This window comes from Podarcis gaigeae (assembly GCF_964106915.1).
Source record: "Podarcis gaigeae genome assembly, chromosome: 6".
In the NCBI taxonomy this organism is placed as follows: domain Eukaryota; kingdom Metazoa; phylum Chordata; class Lepidosauria; order Squamata; family Lacertidae; genus Podarcis; species Podarcis gaigeae.
The window spans coordinates 72,345,031-72,372,587 of NC_139682.1; the positions used below are offsets into that span (position 1 = coordinate 72,345,031).

The 27,557-nt window shown below is 40.8% G+C and overlaps 1 protein-coding gene across 6 annotated transcripts; it reads left to right on the forward strand.

The window, feature by feature from the left end:
* CDC7 (cell division cycle 7) lies at positions 1–27,557 on the forward strand. Of its 6 annotated transcripts, XM_083743432.1 has the most exons (14): positions 45–153; positions 908–999; positions 7,631–7,690; positions 8,512–8,598; positions 12,707–12,790; positions 14,421–14,556; positions 15,315–15,408; positions 15,495–15,637; positions 16,787–17,036; positions 18,733–18,828; positions 20,432–20,604; positions 21,644–21,726; positions 24,341–24,490; positions 26,987–27,557. In XM_083743432.1, the coding sequence occupies exons 4-14, from the start codon at positions 8,523–8,525 to the stop codon at positions 27,376–27,378; spliced, it is 1,677 nt and encodes a 558-aa protein (XP_083599558.1). In that variant the 5' UTR covers positions 45–153; positions 908–999; positions 7,631–7,690; positions 8,512–8,522; the 3' UTR covers positions 27,379–27,557. The 6 variants fall into 6 exon arrangements, with proteins under 6 accessions (XP_083599559.1, XP_083599556.1, XP_083599557.1 ...); XM_083743433.1 differs by lacking the exon at positions 908–999 and having other exon boundaries at positions 1–120; XM_083743430.1 differs by lacking the exon at positions 908–999 and having other exon boundaries at positions 14–153.

Here is a 27,557-nt window from a genome sequence, read left to right on the forward strand (position 1 = left end):
CTTCGCACGGGCGCTGGGGATTGGCCGCCCAAGAGCAGGCTTCGGAAGGCGGCACCGTCAAGCGCTTCGCGGAGGGAGAGATCGGACTTCGGCGCGCGTGCGTGAGGGAGAAGTTTCCCGGTAGGGAGAGCGAGAGGCCGGCCCGTCTCTGAGGTAGCCCCGGATAAGTCTCCGAACGGACACCGTCTTTCCGCATCTTCAGGCGGGAAGGCTGAGAGGGTGGGTTTCCCGCTCAGCGCTTTGGGTGGCTCTTGCCTGAAATCGTTGGGAAGGGAGAAGGGAGAGTTCCCCACACGGGTCGTTCCTTGAGCCCCTGATTAGCATCGTAGCGAGGGACCTTTTGGGGGGAGTGGGTTTGCCATACGTCCGGAATTTCCCGGACACATAAGGAACACCGCGGCCGCCCACAGTGTCCCGGCGGGAATCGCCTAGGTGCCCGGAAAACACCGGACGTGTGGCAGCCCTTATCGGTTTTTGCCCATTCTCAAAAATACGTAGCTCAAAAACAATGACTTCCCTCCCCGAAAGCTCTACAACTTTTCTGTCCAGGTTTTCACTCTGGATTTCACGGTGCAATGGCTCTTTTGCGCCCTAGGCAAGGCTAACAACTTGCTCCCCCAGTTGTTGTTTTTTTTTCATAACTTCAGTTTTCAAAAACTTGTAAGGAAACGCAAAAACTTGAAACTGCAAAATTTATTCCAGATTGCGAGAATAAGTAATGCAGCCATTTCCGATTAGCTTCCTTAAATACCTTTGGGTATAGAGCGGTATAGAAATAAAATAAATTAATAATAATAAATAAATAAATAAAATGAAAATGTTTCTGCGCACAAGTCGTTTTGAATATTCCTGCCAATGGCGGTGCTTTCAAGTCTCTTAAAAAGCACGTCAAAATCTCGCGTTGCAGGTTTGGCCACCAGTTTCTTCAGGACTGGTGCAGGTTCAGTTGGAATTTGCTGCCAAGCCAGCTGGTCTGTCTTGCAGTGTGGTTGAGTGTATGTAAGTTTTGGCAAGTTTGGGCTTTGAGAAGCTGCGTTGAAGTTGTAGAATAAAAGTAAAATATTGTTGGAAATTTGCAAGATATAACAAGAACTAATTTTTAGAATTAAAATGCCATTCAAATGTCCATTCTGTGGTTAGCTGCCTAGTTGGCCCAGTGATATCACTGGACCTGCACTCAACCCATCTCCCTTCCTTCGATTTGCTTGGCCCCTCCTGAGGTGTTCTGCTTCCTACTGCTAATCTAAGTTAGAAGAATTAGCGTGCAATATTTGAACGCTGTGGGACACCTGAAAGTGCTGTAGCCCAATCTTAGGCATTTGTGTTCCTAAATACGACACCCTTCCCCCCAAAAAAATCCTCCTGGGGTTTTGACACAAGTATACATGATTTTAGCTTTTAAGGTGACATATAATCAAATAACAATGCAATCCTATAACACATGTCTGAGAATAAGTTCTACTGAACACAGCAGGCCCTGCTTCTGAGTAAACATTCACGGTGTTGCACTGCATGGCTGCAATCCTCTGTGCCCATACATGGGAGGAAATCCCGCTGAAGGCATATGGACTTTCTTCTGAGTAAAAGCTTGATGGCCAACCATGGAAATCCTGGATTCTTCCCCATGCCGTATCCGTTGCTGGCCCTGATTTCTGGCTGGGAATGCTTTTCCACCCCTAAGTACAGTCGTACCTTGGAAGTCTAACAGCTTGGTTCCCAAATGTTTTGGTTCCTGAACATCACAAACCTGGAAGTGACTGCTCTGGTTTGCGAATTATTTTTGGAAGCCGAACGTCTGACGGGGCTTCCGATTGGCTGCAGGAGCTTGGTTTTTGAACGTTTTGGAAGTCGAATGGACTTCTAGAACAGATTCCATTCAACTTCCAGGGTACGACTATGGTTATTGAGTAAGCTTAAACATACTGAAACCTACTTCCCAGTAAACTTAACTAGAACTGTGCTGTAAATTTCAGCTACCATTCTGAAATCTGCTTCTTAAAATGGAAGAGGTGTTGATTTTGAGGTTCTTTCTGCTCTGACCTCATTGTGTGCTTACTCCAGGTTCTCAATTCAGTGTTTTGCTAAAGTTGAGCCCTTTCCTAACAACTCTCCACAGGTTGTCCTCTTCTTACTCTCCATCCCTTATAAATGCTGATAATGAGTTCTGGCAGTCTAATACCTCCATGTGCCCTGTTGTTGCTTGTGAAGTTCTACTCTAATACACATTCACATATGTTTTAACCTATTTTTACCTTGCTGTTGATTTTAATTGTATTCTGAAAGTTTCCAATACCTGTTTTTGTTTCATTGATAATTTAAATCTTTCATTCCCTTTGTATACCATTTAAAATATTTTTATTGCAATCAAGCATTTAAATTAACATTTTGTCAAAGTAAAAATGAATTGACATTAAAAGTACAGTAGAACAAGACAGCTCACATCCTCCCATCTTCAAAAAATAAAACCCACCTCATGGAATGATGAGGTAGTGTGAATATTATTACTCCCTTAAATACAGTGTGGATCAGTGGAGGTACCCTGACAGGGTATTATTCAACCCACCCGGGTCTTAATTGAGTTCAAAAAAAGAAGGCTCATACTGCTTTAAGATCCTACCTTTCAGTGGATCTTTGTGTCTTCCCCACTCTGTGCCCCCCCCCCCCGGGGGGAGGAGTATGCATAGCTTACAGTGCAGTTATTTATGTGTCTATTCAGAAATAAGTCCCACTGAGTTTAATGGTGGTTACTTCCAGGTAAGTGGGCATGAGATTGTAGCTTTAGTTTCTGAAATGAAAGACTGGAGCGCTAGCCTGCCTAAAAGCTCCATTCATTACTCTCACAATTCCTGCATCTTTTCTTACTTTATTTTTGTTTAAAGTACTCTAATTGCTAAGGGACGCGGGTGGTGCTGTGGGTAAAACCTCAGCGCCTAGGACTTGCCGATCGCATGGTCGGCGGTTCGAATCCCCGCGGCGGGGTGCGCTCCCGTCGTTCGGTCCCAGCGTCTGCCAACCTAGTAGTTCGAAAGCACCTCCAGGTGCAAGTAGATAAATAGGGACCGCTTACCAGCAGGAAGGTAAATGGCGTTCCGTGTGCTGTGCTGGCTTGCCAGATGCAGCTTGTCATGCTGGCCACGTGACCCGGAAGTGTCTGCGGACAGCGCTGGCTCCCGGCCTATAGAGTGGGATGAGCGCACAACCCTAGAGTCTGGCAAGACTGGCCTGAACGGGCAGGGGTACCTTTACCTTTACCTAATTGCTAAGAGACTTGTGTTAAGGAAAAAAGAAGCAAGACTATACAGCTAAATAAATACTGAATTAATTTAAGTATCCAGTAATTCTGGGTATAGGCATTCTTTGTAATGATGAGGGAGCAGGCAAAAAGGTGGAACGCTAGTTCTTAGTTATTAAAAAAAGCCTCTTAATTTTTAATTGTGCCATTGACTTCAGCAGCTCCAGGATTCTGGTTCTAACAATTGGATTCTGAAGGTCTCTGCTCCACCAGTCACCTAAAGGTGTCTTGCTTCCTCAAACAATTCTGTCTTTTATTCCTGGCTTCTGCTTATGTGTGAAATTGCAGGCTAGAACATCTCTGTGATTACTACCACCCTTACGGTACTTTCTTTAAAGCTCTTTTCCATGAAGCCTTTTGCGTAACTCACAATCCTATACTCTACTAAACTTAAGCCTAAGTACATGTAAGTGTTAAATGCATTTTATTCCCATTTTTATCCCTGCCACCTATCTTCACAGAAAATCCCCACCCCCAGGAGGGGGGTGTCAGAATGCAAGTAGCTCACAGCAGAAATTTTATCATTTTTTTCTTTATAAAATACCATGCCCATTGTTAATACATTTGCAAAAGTAATAGATAATAAATCTGGAGTAAATTACCCATCTGTATCTATGTACTTTGAACTAGTAAGTATAGAACAGCTCCATTTACTTCAGTGAAACTTTTCCAAAGTAAGTGAATTAAGAACCTAGTTTGGCACAGTTAGCAAAAGCTTATAACTAGAGGGTAATTTATTTTCAAGATGTGCATTATACTTTTTGAAAAGTATGCCATTGACTCCCTTCCCCCCACCTTTGGGACAGCTTTGTTGCTTAAAGTAGGATTTAGACTGCAAACCAAAGCATGCAGTATTTACCATTTGAAACTTGCACACAATTTTTGCCTTTTTGGTTGTTCTAATAAAAATACTGCCCATTTTTCTTAAGGGCCAAAAATTCTACCTTTTACTTCTCATATTTACCAGGAAATCCCTTTGAACTCAGTGGGATCTCTGAGTAAGCCTGAGACTGAAATATTAGATATAAGTAAATATGAATAAATAAAACTGTATGATATAATGGATGAATTCTGAGAGCCTTTACTGTGCACAGATTTCAGTTAGTGATTACTTTTGTCATAAAACTTTCTTTTTTTGAGTGTAGAAGCAATACAATTGTTTGCTTTTTGTATCAGTGTATGGGGGGTGTTCTTAGAATAATTGTAGACACTGTCAAATCTTCAACTAGAAATATTCTTTTTACAAAAATCGCCATAGCAAATATCTTGCTTTGACCAAAGCCCATCTTTGCTTTGTGTACCAGATCAGCATGTGGTACAATTAAGAAATTACTATGCCATACTGTATGGGTTTCACGGCAAAAGGCTAACAAATAACCTAAAGCTATGTTTAAGATCAATATGTAAATTTGAAATGACTTTAAAAATTGTACACAAAGTATTGGGCATTCCATATGATGGGTGGCATTCCATTCAGTGCTTTTAGAAATAGTTTCACATCATGTACAAACTAAACGACAAAGTTTAAGGTAGCTTGTGCTTGGTTATTTTAATATTTATGCTTGCAACCTTCAGTTTAAATGCAGTGGAAGGTTTGTATTTGACCAGGAGTCTTGCTACAAGGAGCTACCTTGTAAAGTTAACCTGCTCTGACAAGCCCCAGATGTTGTTCTTCTCTCCAGACCAATGATTTGATAGAGCTCAAACAATGATCATGGAACTATGATTTCCACATTTTGAGCTATAATAGATGGGTATATTTGTCCAGCAAGAAGAAATGAGAAAATACAAAAACTTAACTGCAGTTACTGTATTGTTCAAAGGGTATTAAAATTTGCCCTTGATCTCTAATCTAATATTGATAAAAGGAAAAAATAGTATAATTTGAATTTGATATTGTTTTATACTTTGACAGCTATTTCACATTCTTTTCCAAAGCAGCCTAGATAGCTCTTACTACATATTTTGTTCAATATTCTTGCAATCAATTAGCTGAATGCTGGATTCCTAAATCTGTTAAAAACGGTCAATAATTGTTCAAGCTTGTAGTGGGCGGAAATAAAGAGAGCTTAATAAAAGACTCCTTATATGCAGTCTTTTTGTTTATTGATTTCTTGAAAAAAAATTAATGGAATGATGGCTTATCAGAATTTCATGATATAAATGACATTTATTCAGGTCATTATCTGAAATACTTAATTATCGTAAGCTTTGCTTTTGGTTCCTAAACTCTGTTTTGTTCTGCATTACTTTGATGCTTTGAATCCTTTTACTTAAGTTAAAATTACCTTCCTGCCAAAAGGGGTGATAGGAGTGGTGAGGTTCTTTTGACCAATTTCCCCCTTGGCCATAGGAACCCATATCCCTATGCTTGCAGGTGAGTGTTACTGAGAGATTCTATGGGCCAGTTGTGAAAGGGAGGGAAAGTCCTCTACAACACGAGTCAGTGACCACCATATCCCAAAAGAGCAGCCATGCCCTTAACATCTGTGGAAGCATCTCCAGTGCCTATTAGTCAAAGTCTGTGCTGTTGACACAAGCACACAGAAGAAACCCATTAATTGATGGGACGATTCCCCCAGGACATCTCCCTGCATCACAATGCATACGATGGCACCACACATTCCTGCTTATTCTTCCATCTGCTTCTCTGACACAGGCAGTAACTGTCCCAGTGGTGCTACCAGTTATACTTCATGCAAAGGGCTTTAAGCCCCCTTAAGCTACAGACTGTGCACAGGCACTGTTGTGGAGTGCAGTACAAAAAATAAGAGATGAAAAGTTCAAACTGCAGCACCCTTATGGTTCCCCGGACAGAAGGCCTGCAAAATGCACGCACAGCCCTCCAGAGACGAGGATTCAAGACCCATTGAGTAGTGGGAGAATTCTTTTATGTTTGATAACTATATTGATTTCTGTAATAGAATTCTAAAAGCTGCAGGATCAGCAAAGCTATGCAGCTAAGCTCATTCTATCACTTTTATTATGGTTTTTAACTAATGGAAATGCTATAGGTTTCCTCCCCCAAAAATGAATAAAAAGTAGATGTAGTTATAGTACATAATTCAAAGATGAATGCATAGGTAAGTCCGAGTATAAGAGAAATCTTACCAACTATTTTATAGAAGCCTGTTCCCCAAATTGCAGTAACTGAACAGAATTTGTTTTTGAATTACTCTGGTTCAGTTCCCCCAGAAATAATAACAATATACAGCAAACTAAAAACAACAACAAAAAACCATACCTTAGTAACAAGTAAAATTTTATGTTAATCTCTCTCCTGAAAAATTTCTTCAAAATAAAATTAGAAGAACTTTACCAAGCTGAGAACTTACTCACTAGAATTTTAAATCTTCAGAATAAAGTCCATCAGTTTCTAAAAGCCATTTAAAAAAAAAGACCCATTGTATATAAAAATGCAATCTTCAGATATCAAGGGTTGAAGTCATACTCATTGAAATCAATGGGGCTAACGAGAAGTCCACTGATTAAAAGATATGTCAAACTGAGTCCTACTCTTGACAGCTGGATTCAACTCAGTGTGTCTTTTATTAACAGTTAAGATAATGTCCTTTGTGATGTAATCACTTGACTACTAGTATATCAACTGAGCCCATCAAGTGATTGCATAAAATCTTCCCAATGGCTGTTGGGCAGTGATGCTTTCCAGGTGATGGGGTCTGAGCTGTATATAGAATGAAAGGTAAAGGAATTTGTTTCATCATACACTTCCTGAGATATTCATTATCCACAAACAATAATGTTTTAATACTATTGTTAAAAACAAATCCAGTTATTCATCAATAAAGGAATGGAGTGCTATATCAGTGTCCTATGCTAGTAAAATTCTTCCTTTGAAGCATATGGAATTACAGAACTTAATTCGTTCTGGAGGTCTGTTCTTAACCTGAAGCACCACTTTAGCTAATGGGGCCTCCTGCTGCTGCCGCGCGATTTCTGTTCTCATCCTGAAGCAAAGTTTTTAACCGGAGGTACTATTTCTGGGTTAGCGGAGTCTGTAACCTGAAGCGTCTGTAAGCAGAGGTACCACTGTAAGTGATTAGATAATGAACAAGATAGCCTGCTGTTTTCAAACATAGGATCTTAAGAGATGGAAGGGATGTTTGGCATCATTTAGTCCAACGCAATGCAGAATCTGAGGAGCAGGATGCAACTATGCCATTCCCAATAGATAGGTTCCAGTGAATTGCCTGAAGCTACTGCCTTGCTGTCCTGCATGACAACCCTCCAGATATTTTGAAAATGGTTGCCACGTGGCCTTTTAATCGTCTCAATGCCTGCACATCACTGTCTTTAATACCGTTTAATGTGTTCTAGGTTATCAAGACACGAGAACATCCTGTGAAAGGTACATGGTCTGAACACCCCGATGTGAGGGTATGTAGTTAAAAGAGATTTGTGGTTATCTGGGAATTTTGAGTAACTGGCAGCTTTCTGGTAACAATATTTCCTAATGTGCAATTTTGAGCTTTTTGTGCATGTGCATACTTAAATAAAAATAGCACGTATTTTCAGGATCAGCTTCGCAATTCTGCCCTAATTGGAGGTGTTAAATGAAATGGATAATTGCAAAGAGTACTCAGACATGGAGGGTGACATCTACTTGACATTTTGAAGGAAGTTAAAATGTAGGAAATAAATTCTACCCTTGGAAGAATTCTTGTGTACATACAGCTGTTAATGTGCGTCATAGTTTAGAATCTGACCATTTTGTGGATTTTTATTACTTGCATATTTTCCATTAATGTCTCCTAATGTGATTTTAAAACTATATTTAGCTAGTAGAGTGGAGAAGCTCTTCAATAGGCTCTTCAAAATTTGGTGTGCATTGCTTATTATCCTTATGAAAAATCAACGTTTGACCAATACTTTCTGATAATTGGATAAACGTTTGATTCCTAATATCTGTTTAATTCCTGTTGAATAGAAAAGCAAATATATTTCCATATTCATTAAGAACTTTCAGTTTTTATTAAAGTCTTATGCACACTTTATAGTAAATCTTACTGACTTCATGGGGACTTCTGATGCATAGGATCAGACTGTACAGTACAGACTATCCAATGTTCATTCTCATACAACATTACTGTTCTTTATATAGCTGGAAGGGACCAGACTTGTTTGAACCTGTTTAGTCCTCAGAAGCATAGCTTGCTTGTTCTGAACTTTGTTATCATTGTTTCCCTGTTTGCTTGCAGGTAGTTTTGTGATGGATGCAGATGAACACCCTCCCTTGCATTGTGAAGACTCTCGTATGAAATACGACCACAGCAAGAAACTGTCAGGTATACATTGTCACACATCTTAACGTCCTCTGCGATATTATCACTAATTCCCCCGTCCGTTCCCTGTTCCTGTCTTCATATTGTTGCACATTTGCATCCTAGTTTGTGCAATGATTGCTAGGTTCTCTTAAGATGATAAATGGATGTTAACTTTATCAGAGCCAAGAAGTGATCTGGTGAATGCTATTGCAGAGGAACTTGTAGCAGAAAGAAGTTGGACGTTTGATGTACTTGGTTGGTTCATATGTACAGGTTTATTCTTGTTTTGAATTCCAGCCAAACTTGTTTTTCTTAAATAATTGATCTCATTCAAGCTAGACGAGAGCTGTGTGGAGGTTAAAGAGAGAGGGTTTTGTTAGGTTTTTATGGCTAGGATCCAAGAAACTGCTTGGGATCATGCAAGGGGCTTACACTCACCTGCCTGGTTTTTTGATGGTGAACAACTGATCCCTATATCACAAACCTCTTTCTGAATTGCCCCTCAGTTTCAAAAGCAATTTGCTTTAAAGCAAGAGAATAGAGGGATGTTGGTAGAGGAATGCAAGTCTAAAACCCCTTTGGGCTCACATAACAGATGTAGGTTTATGGTTCTTTGGATCCTGGCCCCTAGCTTTAACTCACAATTTTGTGGGGCATGAGGAGTAATTGTGGACATGGCTTGCAGCAGCCCAACAGAGGATAAAAAGTGTACTTCATAACAGCATGAGAGACTGCCCGGTGGCTCTAGTGCCAGGCAACTGAGTAAGCTGTCCTTTAAGGGGGAGCAGATGCGAAAATTGTGTACATTGTCCTGCAGCTGAAGATGTAATGTGTGTGGTATCTTTTGAAGTGGGTTGGGATTAGCCTGGCTTATCAAAAATAGATTTGTTGTGGAAAAGAGCAGTGCATTACATCATGCTAAGCCTCAGAACAGGAAAACTGCATTTATAAACAACTTTCAGTAGCTTTCAGCTGGTTAAGTATAATTCAGTGACACTCAAGTGGTTCACAGATGAAAGCATATTTTACCAAAATTATAGGTAAAGGTAAAAAGGTATGGTAAAGGACCCCTGAATGGTTAAGTCCAGTCAAATGTGACTATTGGGTGTGGCACTCATCTTACTTTTCAGGCCGAAGGAGCAGGCATTTGTTCGCAGACAGCTTTCTGGGTCATGTGGTCAGCATGACTAAACCGCTTCTGGCACAACAGAATGCTGTGACAAGTGCCAGAGTGCAGAGAAACACTGTTTATCTTCCCACTGCAGCGGTACCTGCATATCTACTTGAACTGGCGTGCTTTCAAACTACTAGGTTGGCAGGGGTTGGGACAGAGCAATGGGAGCTCACCCCGTTGTATGGATTCAAACTGCTGACCTTCTCATCAGCAAGCCCAAGAGGCTCATATGTATATTTTTATTTCAGATTTTTTTTCATTTAACTCTATTGGTATGACACCAACAGCCCTTTGTAAAATAACAGTATGAAAGTAAGATAACAGGGTTACAGCATTTTTCTAAGCTTTAGAAAGAGTAATGTCAAGTCCAGGGGTGGCTAATCTGTGGCCCTCCAAGAGTAGCGAATTAATCAAAATGATCAAGAGGCTGGAGCAACTGTCCTATGAGGAAAGATGACCACATTTGGGGCTTCTTACTTGTGCGAAAAGTCAAGTAAGAGGTGACATGATAGAAATATAGAACATTATGCATGCCTGGAGAAAGGACAGAGAAAAGTTTTTCTCCCTCGTAACACTTGAGTTCATGGACATCCAATGAATCGGTATATTGAAAGGTTCAAAACGAGGAAAGCAAGTACAGCGTATAGTTAAAAAGCATGGAAGTTGGTCCCACAAGAGGCAATGGTGGCCACCAACTTGGATGGCTTTTAAGAAGGATTTTCAAGGAGGCTCTTATGGATGGCTTTTAAGGCTGTTGGTGGCCCCACTCTGCCTTCCTGTTCGGAGCCAGTATGCTTCTGAATACCAGTACTGGAAACAGCAGGAGGCGAGAGTGCTGTTGTGCTCAGGGTCCTGTTTGCAGGCTTCCCACAGCACTTGGTTGGCCACTGTGAGTACAGGATGCTGGAACTGATGGGCTACTGGCCTGGTCAAGCAAGGCTGTTCTAACGTTGTTGGACTTCAGTTCCCATCAGTCTCAGCCAGCCAATGGACAGGGATGATGAATTTCGTAGTCCAACAGCGTAGGAAAGGTCACAGGTTAGCCTACTCTAATTGTGTTACAGAGAACAGTCATGTAATGCAGAACAGTTGTCTAACAGAATTAGGGTACCTTGTTTGTGTTGCCTTGGTTTTTGCAGAAAATGCAGTATAACATCCTTGCCATGCCATCTAGTGATAAAGAGTATGAAAAGCAGTGACTTTTGAATTAGCTTTTGAATTCAACAGCTCTAGGTAATAGTGCAAATCTGCTGCCTGCTTTGTTTCCAAGCCCACGTTTTGTTTCTAGGAAATATTTTTAGTGATTGACATAGCCTGGTCCTTGACATCCTTTGATGGTTAGTTTGTTGTGTGCTGGTAACATAGACAATAGAGATGTTGTTTAGTGTAATCTGATCTACTAACCTGATAGCTCATAGAAGTGCAGAGAAAACAGTTGTTGCCATTGCACCCTGCTATTTTGAACCGAAGCACAACAGTATATCCTTGGAATATAGACTATTGCAATGCAAAGTGAGAAGGCAAAAAAAGAAAAACTGGTAAAGCCCTCATCCTCACATACAGAGCAAATGAAACGTAGACACAAAAGGCCTGAACCCTGTCCCCAAAGAATCTCAGTTTAAAAATGTAAAAAGATTGGAGGTGCAGTTGGCCTTGGCAAGACACCAAGGGAGAACAGGGCGCTATGGTGCCAACAGGTGCCACATTGGGGACTCAGCTGTAGGTTCTTAAGCGATTAGTTCTAATCAAAGTATAGAAAAAAAATAATCTTAAACATTGATTCACACTTTGGAGGAAAAATGAAGCTCAAATGCGTGAACTGAATGGATGTAATTAACACTCCATTGCGTTCCTGTCCTGTCTTTCCTAAAACTTAATTGACGCTATTTGCAGCTTGCAATGGGTTTGCTATTTTCTCTGCCGCTTTATTGAACAATAGCAAACTCTTAACTAATGGTATTTTTGTGTGAACTATATAGCAAGTGGGTGCTATGAGTACTCGTTGAGTAAAGTATGCTATGGTGTTTCTATCTACGGTCAAGTGGAGATCACTAAGAATACGGTCCTGTGTGCTCGTAGGCTGTGATCAAAGTCCACTTCGCACTGGGCTGGGGTGGAATTAGGTAGAGGTGTCTCTCTTCCCAGCACACCCTTCTCTGCTGGCCTTGGAGTTCCCCTACTCCCACCTGCTGAATTGGGAAGCAGGTATTGCCAGCAGTAAACCCAAAACAGGGAGGGCCCAAGCTGGCCCCATTGTTATCATTTTATGGTATCAGGCAACTACAGACTGGAACAGTGATGTGCATGCCCTGAACCTTCCAGCCAGCCAGTGTGCTGCTGCTGCTGCCCAGTCAGGGTTCCTACCTGTTGGCACTTAGCCCTGTTGAACTCTGGTCTTGCTTGTGTGTAAATCTGTTTAGGATTGCGCTGTGCATTAATATTGTTACTGTTTGTTCTGCATACCAGAGGAAGGTTTCGTGTTCCTGCCTCTCCCGTCATCACGGGAGGTATATAGCATGTGTCTTGAGCTGTGCTGATAGAATAGAACTGGCGACTTATTTTCAGATGTTAGCCACAGACATTCTTGTTCTGTGTGATGAGTATTCCAATGGAATGTGCATGTAGTGGAAGTGTTGTAACGGTTTTATTTATTTTAAAGAGAAAGTCACATATCCATATAATCCATGGGAGACTTTTCATTTATTTATTTACTTTAATTTATTATTAAAGATTTTCCTCGTTTACAATGCACATGCATTGCCTCTTTCTTCAGGTTGCGTTTTCTACAGATCAGTTACATTTGTTGTGAAACATTGGTGTTATATTCAGTATTGGGTTGTTTAGGACTAAGATAGTTTATGCTAATATTTAATTTCACTATTGAAGCGTTCACTTTGCAATAATGATATGTAACATATGAATGAGAAAGTTGTTTGTTTTTTAATTTCTCAACAGGAGCAAGTACAGATATTGAGCAGCTTTATCAAGCAGTGCCACAGCTTGCAAATGTGTTCAGAATTAAGGGGAAAATTGGTGAAGGTAATAATCATGATAATTCTTGCTTTTTATCCTAGAAAATGTTGCTTAACCTATCCTTGTGGGTGGTATTCAACTACATTTTATACAGACTTGAAATTAAGGGACCCAACTTGGTCATGTTCATTAATTTCAGTAGATGTACTCCAAATACAACTTAGTTGAATGCCACCCGGTCTGTCCATTTTAGGTTGCAGGTGGGAGCCTGTGTGACTGAATCCTTATTCATACAGAAAAGTTCCCTGTATGCAGGGAATAGTTTGTGTGTGCAGGGGCATTAAGGGAATTTTTTTTTGTGGAGTATTCAGCCACGTGTGAGCCCCCACTTGCAGTTGGAGGTGCTATGGTCCAGAAACAGGCTTAGCCATTTCATCTGTCATTTTTGAGGGCCAGACCACATGGTCTTCCTAATGCTTGTTCCATGAGAAGAATGTCTGGAAAAATGCATATGGTTGCAAAGTATCCAGCTCCATGGCTGCTATCATTTTTCACATTATTCAGCAGCAGCAACAGGATGTGTGGATGGTTGCTTGTTTGGAACCTTCCCCAGTATTCTGTTTAGATGCCCTCCCTTATCTGCTAAAGAAGATCCCTTTGGGTCCCCAGATGTTGTTGGACTACAACTCACATCATCCCTGAGCTCTGGCCTTGCTAACTAGGGGTGATGGGAGTTGTAGTTCAACAACATCTGGAGACCCACAGGTTGAGAAAGGTGTGCTTTAGATGAGCATGGGGAAGAGGAAGTGCCAACAACTCTGGAGGGATGTGGGAACATCTTGGTTCCTCTGTTTGATAAGTGTGTTACTTACTTGCTAGATATAGGAGAGGGACAGTTGTCTGGCAGCCTAACTGCTTTGTGCTACCAATTCAGTCCACAACTGATTTTTTTTAAAAAAATTGTTTAATGTCAGCAGACATCTTTTGCTGGAGTGGTATACCTTTAGCCCTGTCCAGATATTCAAAGAATGTTTGAAGGTGTAAAGTGTGTACAAATTGTGTGTGTGCTGTCCCCACCCACAATAGTCCTGGTGTGCTCCACTCCTGACCTTCCTGGTGCTTAGAAACCTCCCCACAATTGGGAGGTTATCAGAATCTCCAGTCATGCAGAGGTTTCTAAGCCTAGTTTCCTGTAAGCTATAATAAATGCTTTGGACTATGCAAATGTGTCAAATGGACTGAGCATATAGTATACTTTATTTATTTATTTTATAAGAAAAGATCTTTTTTTTTTTAACCTCTCCACAAGATACTACTCCCTTTGAAGATTCTTGTAAAGCTTTTGCCCCACTTGAGAATCTCTTGTCACATTTAACCCAACAGATAAATTATTCAGTCTTTTCAGATGGTATTCCTTTTTAATGATCGCTCTGAATTTCTGAAATACCTTTATTCAAAATGTAACTGTTCACTTAAAACAGTACTCTATATTATTTTCTCCTTGTTCCCCTAACAGCTCAACATTCACAAAGTCTTGTCTCTAAATACTGCTTCTCTCATGATTATGTACCCCAATTGTAGCTTTATGAAACTGTGGACTGTCAGCATGGAAGCAGATCTGCTTTACAAGAAATTTGCTTTTTCTTGTAGCTCATGAAAGTTCAGTGTATACTAAATAAATTTTGCCTTTTTGCAGGTACATTTAGTTCTGTTTACCTGGCCATAGCCCAGCTACGAGGAGGCCATGAAGAAAAAGTGGCTTTGAAGCATTTGATTCCTACCAGTCATCCTGTACGAATTGCTGCTGAACTTCAGTGTCTTATAATAGCAGGGTAGGTTCAGAAATGTACCAAGTTCTTAAATTTACAGGAGAATTGGTTTTTGAAGCCTGGTCACATGGCCTTATTTGATCTGAGGAAGCCTACCTGTAGAGGAACATTCCTGAAATTTTAATAATGTGGTGGGCCCATGCTCACAACACATCAAATGTGGCTCATAAAGTGATCAGTTTTCCAGAGAAGTATGTTACGATGTAGGGCTGTTGTGTTTTTTTTAGTGTGCCAATTAAGGGGAGGGAAACAGCTAATGCAAACTATCGTAAATCCTACTCCTTCAAAAATCAAGGTTCTGTAATTTTGAAAATGCTTGTATTGCATGACTCGCTTAGTTTACAAAGTTCGTGCTGAAATTCACTTTAATTTGCATCCCCATTTTTATTTCTGCTTGCCATGACGAGGAGATATATTGGGCCCTGTATGCCAACGCTACTCCTAACACAGCAAAAAAAGTATCAGCCGGTATTGCCCACGTAACTGTCCAAGCCCATCTTCAGAGCTACAATTACATTATTTTAAATTTATGCCCTACCTCAAGGGGAGTGAACGCTGACATCCATCTAATATGGCATTCTGCACTCGTTCTGTGTCATAGCATACATATAGCCCTATGTACTGATTAGTAACTAAGTGTTAGATATAACTGTTTCTAAATGAAAGGTTTTAAGAATTGGAGTATAGAGAGAGAATAATGCTAGCAAATGTTGAATACATGGGCTTAATGAGAGCATTCGTGTGTTTTTTTTTCCTTGTAGGGGACAAGATAATGTCATGGGAGTTAGGTACTGTTTTAGAAAAAACGATCATGTGGTTATTGTTATGCCATATCTGGAACACGAATCCTTTTTGGTGAGTTACAAATCCCTTCTGTTATAGGAACTAAACACGCTTAATTGCAAGTTGCTGCACAATTATTTATTCTGGCATTCTTACAGGACATCTTGAACTCTCTCTCCTTTGAAGAAGTAAGAGATTATATGTTTAATCTCTTCAAAGCTTTGAAGCGTATTCATTACTTTGGCATTGTTCACCGTGATGTCAAACCCAGTAACTTCTTGTACAACAGGCAAATGAAACGGTACGTCTGCCCAAGTGTGACACTGTTATGATCTTCTGTAGGAATACATTTCTTAAGCGTAACAAACTGCCATTTCTCAGTGTCCAGCAGTATGCCATGTAAAGGCTGTACGAGATGTTCAGTGACAAGCACAGGGCTGTGATCTGCTGCTAAGCAGCAGGCAAAAGTATAGCATATTTTACAATGGGAGAGACAATGCGTTGCTGCCTGTCAGGCCAGGTTCCAGACCAGTATTTGCCGCATCTAGTGCTTTTTCAGGGAAGGTAGTGAAAGAGTTAAATATGTCCTGCTGTTTTTCTGCTGAACACCCCCGCTAACCCAAAGTTTTATAAGTACCGTATTTTTTGCTCTATAAGACTCACTTTTTCCCTCCTAAAAAGTAAGGGGAAATGTGTGTGCGTCTTATGGGGCAAATGCAGGCTGCACAGCTATCTCAGAAGCCAGAACAGCAAGAGGGATTGCTGCTTTTGCTGCACAGTGATCCCTCTTGCTGTTCTGGCTTCTGGGATTCAGAATAATTTTTTTCTTGTTTTCCTCCTCCAAAAACTAGGTGCGTCTTATGATCTGGTGCATCTAGAGCGAAAAATACGGTATTCGTCAAAGGGGGCTCTCACAATGGGTATTTGTCACATCTTCTGTAGGATATAAGACCATTCAGGGATGCTTCCCACCCTAGTCAGTGAGAGAGAGGCTACTACAGCCTTTGGTTTTTTGGGGTTTTTATGGTTGTTTTTTTTAATTAAAGATTTTCTTGATTTACAAAAGTGTGTGTGATGTCTCTCTCTCTCATATATATATATATATATATATATATATATATATATATATATATATATATTTTACTAGTTGAGGGTTTGCTGCTTCCTGCTTTTCTTTAGTAGTTTTCTCTAATCTAGATAATGCGCCTTGTCAAAACGGAGAGGGCTCCCTTGTTCAAATTAAGGAGCCAAATTATGTACACTTTAAAAAAAGTGTTAAAATCCTCGGAACACGGGAATGCAGGCCACACCCCTTTTACATGCTGCTATAGCACAACCAAACTTCCTTCAGGATAGCAGCTAAAGCTCACGGGGTTCTAACACAACCCTATTGCAGCTGAGGTATGTATTAAATCGTTTACAAATTGTGTGTTCTCAAATTGTCTTTTAGGTATGCCCTGGTCGACTTTGGTTTGGCGCAAGGAACTCCTGACACCAAAATAGAACTTCTCAAAGTTATCCAGTCGGAAGCCCAGCAGGAAAGTTGTGCATGGAATAAGCCTCAGATAACTTTGGGACCCCAGGTTTCAGTTACTGCTAGAGCACCTAGGCAGCTAGTTCGTCAGCCAGCTGCAAGAACGGCTAATAAAAGGCCTTGTTCCCTTTCCCAAACACAGATTAAACAAGGACAGAAAAGAAAGGTTCTGTGCTTCTTCCTTAATTTTGTTGCGTGAATTCATTTAATGAGCCACTTCATCCACCAGGGGGAGATGTAGTACCAAAATGAAACTTCAGTCTCCTTTTTCGGAATTTTTTTTTTAAAAAAACAACAACCCATAGAACTTACAAAATAGGAATTTGTTTCTGTGGAGCAATGGTTTTTGCACAACCTTTGTATGAGAGCCTTGCCCAAGAGATTGTATTCCAGACTAGCTATTGCAGGAATGACTAAAATCCTGGGGCTGGTTCTTGCTGTCACAAACACCTTTCCGCAGTCAGGTGCACAACATTTGACTGAGTGTACGCTATGAACAGGTGGCACACACTCACTCTCTCTCTCTCTCTCTCTAACTGCATGTGCACATTGGAGAGCTGTAATCACTTGTAGCTTCTTGCCGTTTAAAAATGGTGGGAAGGCTGTATATAGGCATGTATTAGACATGACAAGCTGCATTAGATATGACAAGAGTACACCTGTGCTGAGATGCCAACCCCAGATCCCATCTTCAGTCAATAAACTAACTCTGAATAAGCTGGCATTTTGATATGTTTAACTATCTTACCGCTTCTTTAGTCAGTGTAAATTAGAGCAACAGGATGAATTTTCCAGGTTACATTTTATTAGAATTTCCTTGTAGCCTTATATGTATTATTTCAGATCAGTTATCCTAAACGGTTTTCAAAATCAGGGTCTAAGATTAGAAATAATCTTACTAAGATTATTTTTAAGAGAGCTTTGTGGGTAGATCTGCTTTTTAATGCTCTTAATTGCCATGATTTGCTACAATACAGTCCTAAGCAAGTTTACTCATAAGTAAGTCCTCTTGAGTTTAAAGTGGTTTACTCCCAAGCAAGTATACGTAGGATAATTAAAAAATTCCTAATGCTGAAATCCCAGCCCCACCTAACATGGGAGTGCCATTGAATTCATTAGGACTCACTTCTGAGTAGACGTGTTTAGGATTCCACTGTAAGCCCCTAATGTGCAAGCTGATATTTATGAATGACACTGAATGTTTCGATTTAGCTAACTTTCTTCCGTCCCTGAACTGACGACAGTGGTGGGAGAATCAACCCTTATCTGTTAGTTCAGTAGATTGAGCAGGTGGAGTGGGGGGAGTCGAAATGTATCCATGTATAAAACCACAAATGCAGTGTTAGGAAATCAGAAAGTCAGGGCCGTTGTGTGTTTAGTGTTGCTAAGCCCTTTTAACTGACTGAGCATCTCCATATAAGGAGAATTTACATGCCAGTTAGAAAGTTGATTCATTCCCCAAATGAATTTTCTTCTCCCCTGCAGAGGGCTAATTCTGTCATCATGTTAGATTAAATTTTTAGATTTATAGTTTAGCTCCATTATCTCAACAATAATATTTCTCGGCATAAAATTCGGCCTCCTTTCTCCAAATGGTGAGGACATTCTGAAGTCATTTATCAGAATTTTGAAAGCCTATCCTTACCCATAGCATTACCCATCTGAATCTTGCTAGAGGACTACCATGAATCGGGATGAGTAAGCATTCACCCTAGACTGTGTTCTCTTTGCAGTAAATTAGTCCCGTGAGACAGCTTATATGCACCTTTTTGTTTTTGCACTATCTCGCTTTTTAAAAGCCATGCCACAGTTGACTTTGTGTTAAAGATGGAATCCTTATTTTCTTCTTTTTGACACTGCAGGAGGGGCCTGAGAGTCTTCATGTTCAACGCTCTGTCTTTGGGGAGAGGAATTTCAATGTCCGCAGTTCTGCATCTCAAGACAATTCCACAGTTAAAGTAAGCATTGCTGGTTAACCACAGATAAATCAACTGCATATTCAGCAGCACGTTCAGTGTTTATCATTTTTTAAGACTACATAGGTCAAGTTTGCTAGGCAGATGTGGAATGTGAACTGCACTTGTTGGCACAATGCCTATTTTGTATTACTGCGGTGGTGGTTTTTACCCAAACTGCTTGAAAGCTGGTGGATATGCTTGCAGCATGCGTGTCTTCTCATCTGAACCTTTTCTTCTTTTTAGCTTTGTCGTCATTGTTCAAGCAATGTACTCATCTAGCTAAGAACGATCAGGCATGTGAAATGGTATTTTGTGAACGCCCTTTAACACAGAGGCGAAAGGTCTAATAATAATTCTGCTCTGCTTTACTAGACATGACGCAGATACAAAGTAGCGCAGATCCACTGAACTGAATTGGATAACTTTGTCAGGGATGTTTTTACTCAGCAGTAGAACAGTCTTGCAATTGAGTATACAAAAGTTACTAACCCAGATACAGTTTGATTATCATGCGTGTTGTCCACATGGCTCAACAGGGCCTTCTTGGTAGTGGCGCCTGCCATGTAGAACACCCTTCCATCAGATGTCAAAGAAATAAACAACTATCTGAGTTTTAGAAGACATCTGAAGGCAGCCCGGTTTAGGGAAGTTTTTAATGTTTGATGTTTTATCATGTTTTTAATATTCTCTTGGGAGCCGCCCAGAGTGGCTGGGAAAACCAAGCCAGAGGGGCAGGGTATAAATATTATTATTATTATTATTATTATTATTATTTAATCAACATTAGCCATTAGACATACTTTGATGGCCTGAAAAGTGAGGAGAGAGAGATATTTTGTAGACAACTGGAGATGATACAGGAGCACCAATATTCCTGTTGAATAATATTCAATAACCGCTAACCTAATGAATAAGAATTGCCTCTAAGCAAAGAGGTATGACAGTTCTTGTAAATTGTGAGAGAATTAGTTCCCCCTTTCGTCTTTGTCTATTGGTGCATGATGCCCCAGCACAGAAAAATCTGGTCACACTTAAATCCCTTTGAAAGCAACGAGAAACTTTGCCACAGATATAGTGCTGAAATAGATTTGACGGTAGATGGCCACAAAATGGCAGCTTTGTGTTGAATTCCCCCTACTTTTCCCTATAACATGTAAATTCCCAAGTCATGTGTTTACTCACCCCACTGGCACGGGGTAATATAGAACATTACGGAGGGACAATGGTCCTTGAGATTGGATTTCTGTTTTTCGCAGCAGCCTCTGTTGAGCATCACCTGGTTCTTGTATAAAGCCCTTTAGTGTAAAATTGACTAACCTTTTGTTCAGATTCTGGCCTGGAGTTTACATCTCCATAATTTTATAATATTAACATATTCTAGATATTAACACAATAGACCTTTTCCTTGAAACCCACTAAATTTGAATTCTTATAATACCTTGTTAGGTTTAATAGCCATTGGGATTTATCACTCACTAGTCTGAATTTGGCAACCTGCCTTTAAAAATGCTACCTAATAGAACTTTTATGTCTTTGAGGGCAGCTAGAGTCAAAATTGTGTTTAAATGTGTCTTGGATTTAAAAAATATAATTTATATTGCAGCTCATAAAGCAGCCTAGGGTGACAGATATTGCAGCTAGAAAATTATTGGCGAAGAAGAAGACAACTTCGGCTGTGACTAATGGCTTAGTGAAGAAAGCTGCCAGCAGTTATCCAACTAACGTGACCTGTGACTGTTATGCAAAAGATAGAGTCTGCAGTGTTTGTCTTTCAAGGTAATTAGCTTTGATGCAATCGCATTACTGGCAAGAAATGATTAAAGAAAAAACATTTGTCCAATTAATCCATGTTTAGTAAAGCACAAGATAATATTAGATCTTTGCAATGCAACAGCAGATAAATATTCCAAAAGCTCATTTTGGGCAGCCTATTTCATGCAGGTGTTCGTTTTCACAACTAGATTTTCAGCACCCACAAATTCTGACTTAGTGCATTTGTTTAAATGTTTTCTGCAGGAGGTTTTCTTTATAATACTCTCTGTGCAAGGCTGCAGAAAACAACTTGATCCCTCTTAAGTTTCAACTCTCTTCTGTGACACAATCTCCACGGTGTCTCGCACCACAAAGCTGGTCCAGTGTTATAGAACACTCACTGGAGTTGGAAGCACAATGTAGTGTCACAGGTTCAGAGGGCCGGTTGTTATGCCTTGGCTTGTAAATGGGTCTAGGTCAGTGGTTCCCAGTTGGTGGTCTGTGGACCCCAGGGGGTCTGCATATCCCACTCAAGGGGTCCATGGCACCATTCACGTAACAAAAACTACCACAGTGATATCAAAATTTTCAAAAGTAGGGGGTTCATGGCTGTTTGAAAAACAGGGAGTCCTGTACTCCGCTAATTGGAGACCAGTGGTCTAGGTCATTTAACTATGTCAAAGATCTCTGCTGGCAGCATGCAACAGTTGAAGATGTACTTCTGATGTTTTGTGCTCTGCTAGCCATCTGAGACTGAATGAGATCTGCATGCATAAGCAGACTCCTTGTGATCCTAGTGTGGTAGCTAGCTGTGAATCCCCTGCACACACGTAGTTCTCAGTCTCTGGTATCTGGAGGAATATGATCCCAGTTCTAAATTTGAAAGGTGTTGCAGCCATCTCATCGGGAGGAATTAATGAGAGTGGCATTCTATTACTTTACAAAATGCTTACTCATGTTACCCCATAAAGTCATAGCGCTTGGTTTATTTACTGTCGGACCCCTAAAAGCTCAAACTGTGCTGTTATTTGCTAAATGTGCTTTTCATGTTTTAATCCCCAAGGCGCCAGCAGGTTGCTCCAAGGGGTGGTACACCAGGATTCAGAGCACCAGAAGTGTTAACCAAGTTTCCGAATCAAACTACAGGTGCAGTATAACAAATTGAAAATGTATATTTCCATGCACTAGATACCACTGTAGGTCTTCCAGACTGTATGTAGTTGGACTGTTATCTAAAGAAAAGCTATTATAAAACACATTTCTTTATTCCAAGCTTCTTACCTGTATGCTTGTGAAACATGGACCAATTATAAACGCCATCTCCAACTCCTTGAAAGATTCTGTCAACGGTGTCTCTGAAAAATTATACCTATCACTTGGGAAGACAGGTGAATTAATGTCAGCGTACTGAAAAGATCCCCATAGTTGAATCAATGATTCTTCAATATCAGCTTTGTTGGACTGGTCATGTTCAGATGTCTGATTATTGTCTCCCAAAGCAACTACTCTGTTCCCAACTTACGAATGGGAAGCGAAATACCGGTGGACAACAAAAGAGGTTTAAAGACGCTCTCAAGGCAAACCCCCCCAAAATATAATATAAACACCGACAACTGGGAAACACTAGCCTGCAAGTGCTCCAGTTGGAGAACAGCTTTTACTAAAGGTGTCATGGACTTCGAAGAAGCACAAACTCAGGACGAAAGGGAGAAATGAGCTAAAAGGAGGAAGCCTTGCCGTTATCAACTCTCACCCGGAAACTTGTGTCCCCACTGTGGAAGGACGTGTGGATCCAGAATTGGCCTCCACAGTCACTTACAAGTGATTGCCAAAGAAGAAGAACATAGATATTTACTATGATATTGGGAGTTAGCAGCATTTCTCTTTTAAATGGTGGAAAGTGGGCAGAAAGTTCCAACACTGAGGGTTTTGCGTCAGCTGAAGAATTTGTTAATCCCCCCCCCCCCCCGCTTATTCTTCAGGGATTGTGAGAGATCATATCCATCTTTGTATTCTTTTAGAGCAAGCATAACTAACATAATACACTTACACCAGATTTTTTAAAAGATTACATGAAAAAGCTGACATTAGATATTTAATCTTTTTAAGCAGATGGAAATCTGCTCATGACGACTGGAAGGCATGGTCAAGTGACTTGCTAGGGGGAGAAACATCCTGCCCTTCCAGATAAGTCCTGTTTAATAGGCAAGAGCCAAGGTCTGTGAAGTCTAGGAGTTCGTTTTTGTTTTGCTTTTAATGGTTTTTCTCTGCACCCTTACTACTTCAACTACAGCCTGATGGGCCCCAAGAAAGAGGCATTCAGGAAGGTTTGGGGGTAGGCATGGGAAGCCAGAACAGAACCTTCCCTTGCTTGGGGAGCCAGGACTTTCCCTCACCAGTTCAGTCCTGCCAGCAGCAATTCAGCAAATCCCAGTCTGGCAGTGGTGTAGATTTTGACAGATTCCATTAAAAATAGCTCAAAAACTCATTTTTTAAAAATAGATTTCACACAAAAAAATATCGCAACAACTTTGCCAAGAAAAGCTCAACAACTGTTGTGTCCGGATTTCCACTTTTCGAAATATGGCAACCCTAACTAAGCCATTCCAACCCTATGGACTTTGCCACACCGGTTTATTCCACCTCTTCTCTTTGATGTTGATCATCCTTATAAATATATATGTTTCACCAACACTACTCTCATGTCACTGGCTTGACGTGAAGGTAAAGAACCCCTGGATGGTTAAGTCCAGTCAAAGGTGACTATGGGATACGGCGCTCATCTCGCTTTTCAGATGTAACCATATGGCAATACAGCACTAGCAAAAATTAAGCACATTTGAGTTCCATTGACGTGATTTCATTGGTAATTGTAAGCACGTACTTTTAGCTCTCTTCCACTGAAGTCAGTGAGAGATACATACTTAGCTTGGGATAGTACCCATAGAGTTTGATGGCACGACATTGCAAATTAGAGGATATACTTTGTCCATTGCAATGGATCCCATGTGCTCTTGCTTTCAAGTGCTTTCCCATTTATGTGGGAGCATCTCTTTAAGAGTTCAGAACTGTCCTTTCCATTGAAGTGAATGAAGCAGCCCATACATGCCAAACTGGTTTAGGGGTACGCACCAACCACAAGATTCGGTTGAGACCCCAATGTGTTCCCTCGTGAAACAGCCTGATTTGGCTCAGACCAATTCAAAGCTTTTCTGATTTACTTCAGGGATGTATTTGAGTCTGCTTTGTTCAGTGCGCCTGCAGTAGTTACTGAGATTAACCAAAGCAAAAAAACAGCTATAACTGTAGGGTTGCCCTATGTCTGGAATGTCCCAGACATACCCAGAATACTGTAGTTGGAAGCAGTGTCCAGGCATAAATGGGAAAAATGTCCGGGAAAATCTGAATGTACGGCAGCCCGTGTTGGCAGTGCCATTTTTACTGATTTTCCATTAAATTGGCTCAGAAACGTCGGGGGGTTTTTTGGTGATAAAAAGCTCAACAACTCTTGTTTCTGGATTTTCACTTTTTGAAATATGGCAATCCTATTAACTTTGTCCTTTTATAACAGCAGTCCCATTTTGTAAATGCAGCAGTTTTATGCTGAGCAGAAAGTCTAGCTCTGAAAGTAACTTTCTATAATACCAGTTATCATTGTCACGAGCAAATGTAAATTAAAATCAGCTTTCGATTTTGACTCAGTCTTTCAAACACACTGGGAGTATAAGTAATTGTAACTGAAGTTTGTTTTTAATTGCAGCAATTGACATGTGGTCTGCAGGAATCATATTCCTTTCTCTGCTGAGTGGCCGGTATCCATTTTACAAAGCAAGTGATGATTTAACAGCTTTGGCACAGATTATGACTATTCGTGGATCCAGGGAGACAATTCAAGCTGCTAAAACATTTGGTGTGCAGGTTTTGTATTTATATTTTTTTGTAATTCAGTGTACGTTCAGACTGTTTTGTAGCCATCCGCTTTCTGTAGATAATTTGTGTTTATATTCCCAGAGACTTTCGAATGGCATTGGAATTTATCGGTCTAAACACCAGAATCAGGCTGACCTCAAGTAAATAATCCCAGTAGAAATTAAGCTTTATAGACATAGAGGATTGCAACCAAAGATGTGTCTGGTTGTTTTTCATCAATATATGAAGTTCTGCTTTCTAGCAGCTTCTGGTCCAGCCCACTGTTCTGAATTCTTCCCATTTTCCTCTCCTAAAATCTCCCATATAGTTACCTTCTTGCTTCAATCCTCTGTACCATTTCCTCTTTCATTCCTCCTGCCCTAGACTGCCCCCTGCCAATTTCCCATGGGCCTGATTGCCTTCTTGGACCCCTGCCACTTCCTTTTCTAAGCCCTGTGTGCTTGTCCTGGCACTTGTTAGGACAAAACCGTCTGACCTCTCATCCCTTGGTGACTTGAAGGCAGTCCAGCAAGTAGCTGCCAGCGCCTTCATTGTCACCACCACTACTTCCTCACAGACGTTATTCCTCCATGCATCATCTTATAAATATTTATCTGGTATCTGTTACTCCTGATATTTCAGAAACTGTTCAAACAACCAAATACGTTGGTATGTACTTAACAGATTGTGTTTAAAGGTCCATTCATGCAAATAAAAGTAGCAACTGGTAATACATAGGCTAATTACACCTTAAAACCGCTGCTGTCAGTTACTTAACATTTGATTATTATTTTTTAAATGAAATATATGGAAAAGAACAATTGGCCTTACCCAAAGTGTAGATTTAAGAGGGGGATACAAGAGCCAATGGACCTCATCCTCGGGTGCTCTGTGATGCACTGATGTTAATGTGGGGCTCTCAATTGTTATTTGTTCCTGAGTGCATACATGTATCTTAGTCCTACTCTTTGAGTTTATTCCGAGGTGGGGAGGGGGAAGTAGGCAGGTATATTGTTTTTTCAGTGACTCCATCGGTACCTTGCTGCTTGGCGAATCCGGAAAACTGAGGGAATTGAGCCTGTTTCCAACAAGTCTTTTCTCCTGCCTCTCAACAGCTGATGAGGAATGTCCCACAGCATTGGCTGCAGTGTCTCTCGAAATAAATTGCTGTCCGTCCCCCCCTAAACCGAAGGACATAGCGGTTGGCTGCATATTTTCTAAAGGCGCCTCCCTCTTAGCATAGTTGAGAGTGTGCAGACGACTGGCCTCATAATCTTGTATTCCAGCCATACGCTCTGCTTGTCTTAGTATGTACCTGTGCATCATGTATCCACAGTGGGAATTACTGCCAGGGTCACCAGAACTGCTCTTTTACAGATTCACACGGGTGTATATGACTAAGAGGCAGAGCGTCTGTTTTGCGTCCCGGGTAGTCCTGCAAATGTCCCCGGTTGGTAAAACGAGAGCTGCTGCTGGACAATGTACACAGTACTGAGCTGGATGGAACAATGGTCTGACTCTGTTCAAGGCAGCTTCCTGTGTTCCTCCTATCCCTATTCATCCAGGGGTGCAACATGAGTTCTTTGCATGCCCACACATCCCCAAAACACACTTATCAAAAGTTCTTTTGGACTTAGGATTTAACTCAGTTCTGTTAGCTGTTCTGTATTCCATTACAAAATAGCAATATGGCAGATTCATCTCTTGGCGTGTTTGTGTGTGTGTGTTTGTGTGTGTGTGTGTGTGTGTGTGTGAGAGAGAGAGAGAGAGAGAGAGAGAGATCTGTTTTGCAAGCTTTGGTTCTATGAAAGGTCCAGTTGACCCAATTTGTGCATAACGTGTCACCAGTTTAGTTCAAAAGTCCCTCTTTACTCCTGTGCCAGGGGTGCCAACTTGAATAAAATATTGTGGGGCCCTACATAATCAGATCACATGACAGTGCACACACACCATTTGAATGGGAATGCCCATCAACTTTGTGGGGGCCATTTGCCCCTCAAATATTTTATTGTGGGGGCCAAAGCCCACACAGCCCCTAGGAGTTGGCTCCTACGTCCTGTGCTGTGCTTGCAGGAAACAATTCACAAGCCCAGTTTTGTTAGTTACTTTCTCTATTTTAAACCACAAGCAGAACCCTAGGGCTTCCTGTTCATGGTTTTGGGGAAAACAATGAGCTCTGGTACACATGCAGTGCCAAGCCAGTGATGCAGGTTTTTTCCTCCAAGCATGGGATAGGTAGGGACGAAGTGGGGACATTTGAGCAGTATTTGCCAGCACACTGCACATTTACATTAAGCCATAGTTTATTTAAAATTATGGCTTTAATGTTAAGTGCAAACCAGTTTGCTAAGTGACAAACTAGCTTATGTTTTTTGAAAAGTCGACAGTACTGCTTTAATGTATGGTATGTGTGCATCCACTGTCTGTGTTACAGTGCTATAATGTGTCTTCTGAAAGCTGTCGAGCATCCTTTCTAACCACAGTGCTTTTCACACAGGTAAATCAATACTGTGTAGTAAAGATATCCCAGCACAGGATTTACGAATGCTCTGTGAAAGGCTGAGGGGAAGCAAAACCAGCTTTGACATCTCGACAGGTGATGGGCAGATGAACCTTTCTCAGGAACCTGCATTACAAGCTGAAATCTTCAACATTTCAGAGCCTGCACTTCAGACATCTAAAAAGCACCTGCAGTATCAGAAGCCAAGTTGTCATGAACGTGATGGCCTGGTTATTAGGACTTCTGAAAAGCCAGCTGATCTGGGATGGGACAAAGTCCCTGATGAGGCCTATGATCTTCTGGATAAACTGCTAGACCTAAATCCTGCTACAAGAATAACTGCAAAGGATGCCTTGCTTCATCCTTTCTTCAAAAATATTAAGCAGTGAAAAGATGCTCGGCTCCGTACCACCAGAAGCATTGGAAGTCATAGTTTCCTTATCTTTAAACGAAATCAGAATCCCTAGAGGGACATTGTTTCCTCCAAATTGCTTCATAGCTACATCCAACTTGCGGAAACAAAACAAAAACCTTGTCAGCTATTAAACATACTGAAGTCCAAATCAAA

Coding starts and splice junctions, on each gene's coding strand:
- CDC7 (XM_083743433.1), top strand. CDS start 8,523: ATGGATGCAGATGAACACCCTCCCTTGCATTGTGAAGACTCTCGTATG. Junction 15,409..15,494: donor TGGAACACGAATCCTTTTTG/GTGAGTTACAAA, acceptor GCATTCTTACAG/GACATCTTGAACTCTCTCTC. Junction 17,037..18,732: donor AACAAGGACAGAAAAGAAAG/GTTCTGTGCTTC, acceptor TTGACACTGCAG/GAGGGGCCTGAGAGTCTTCA.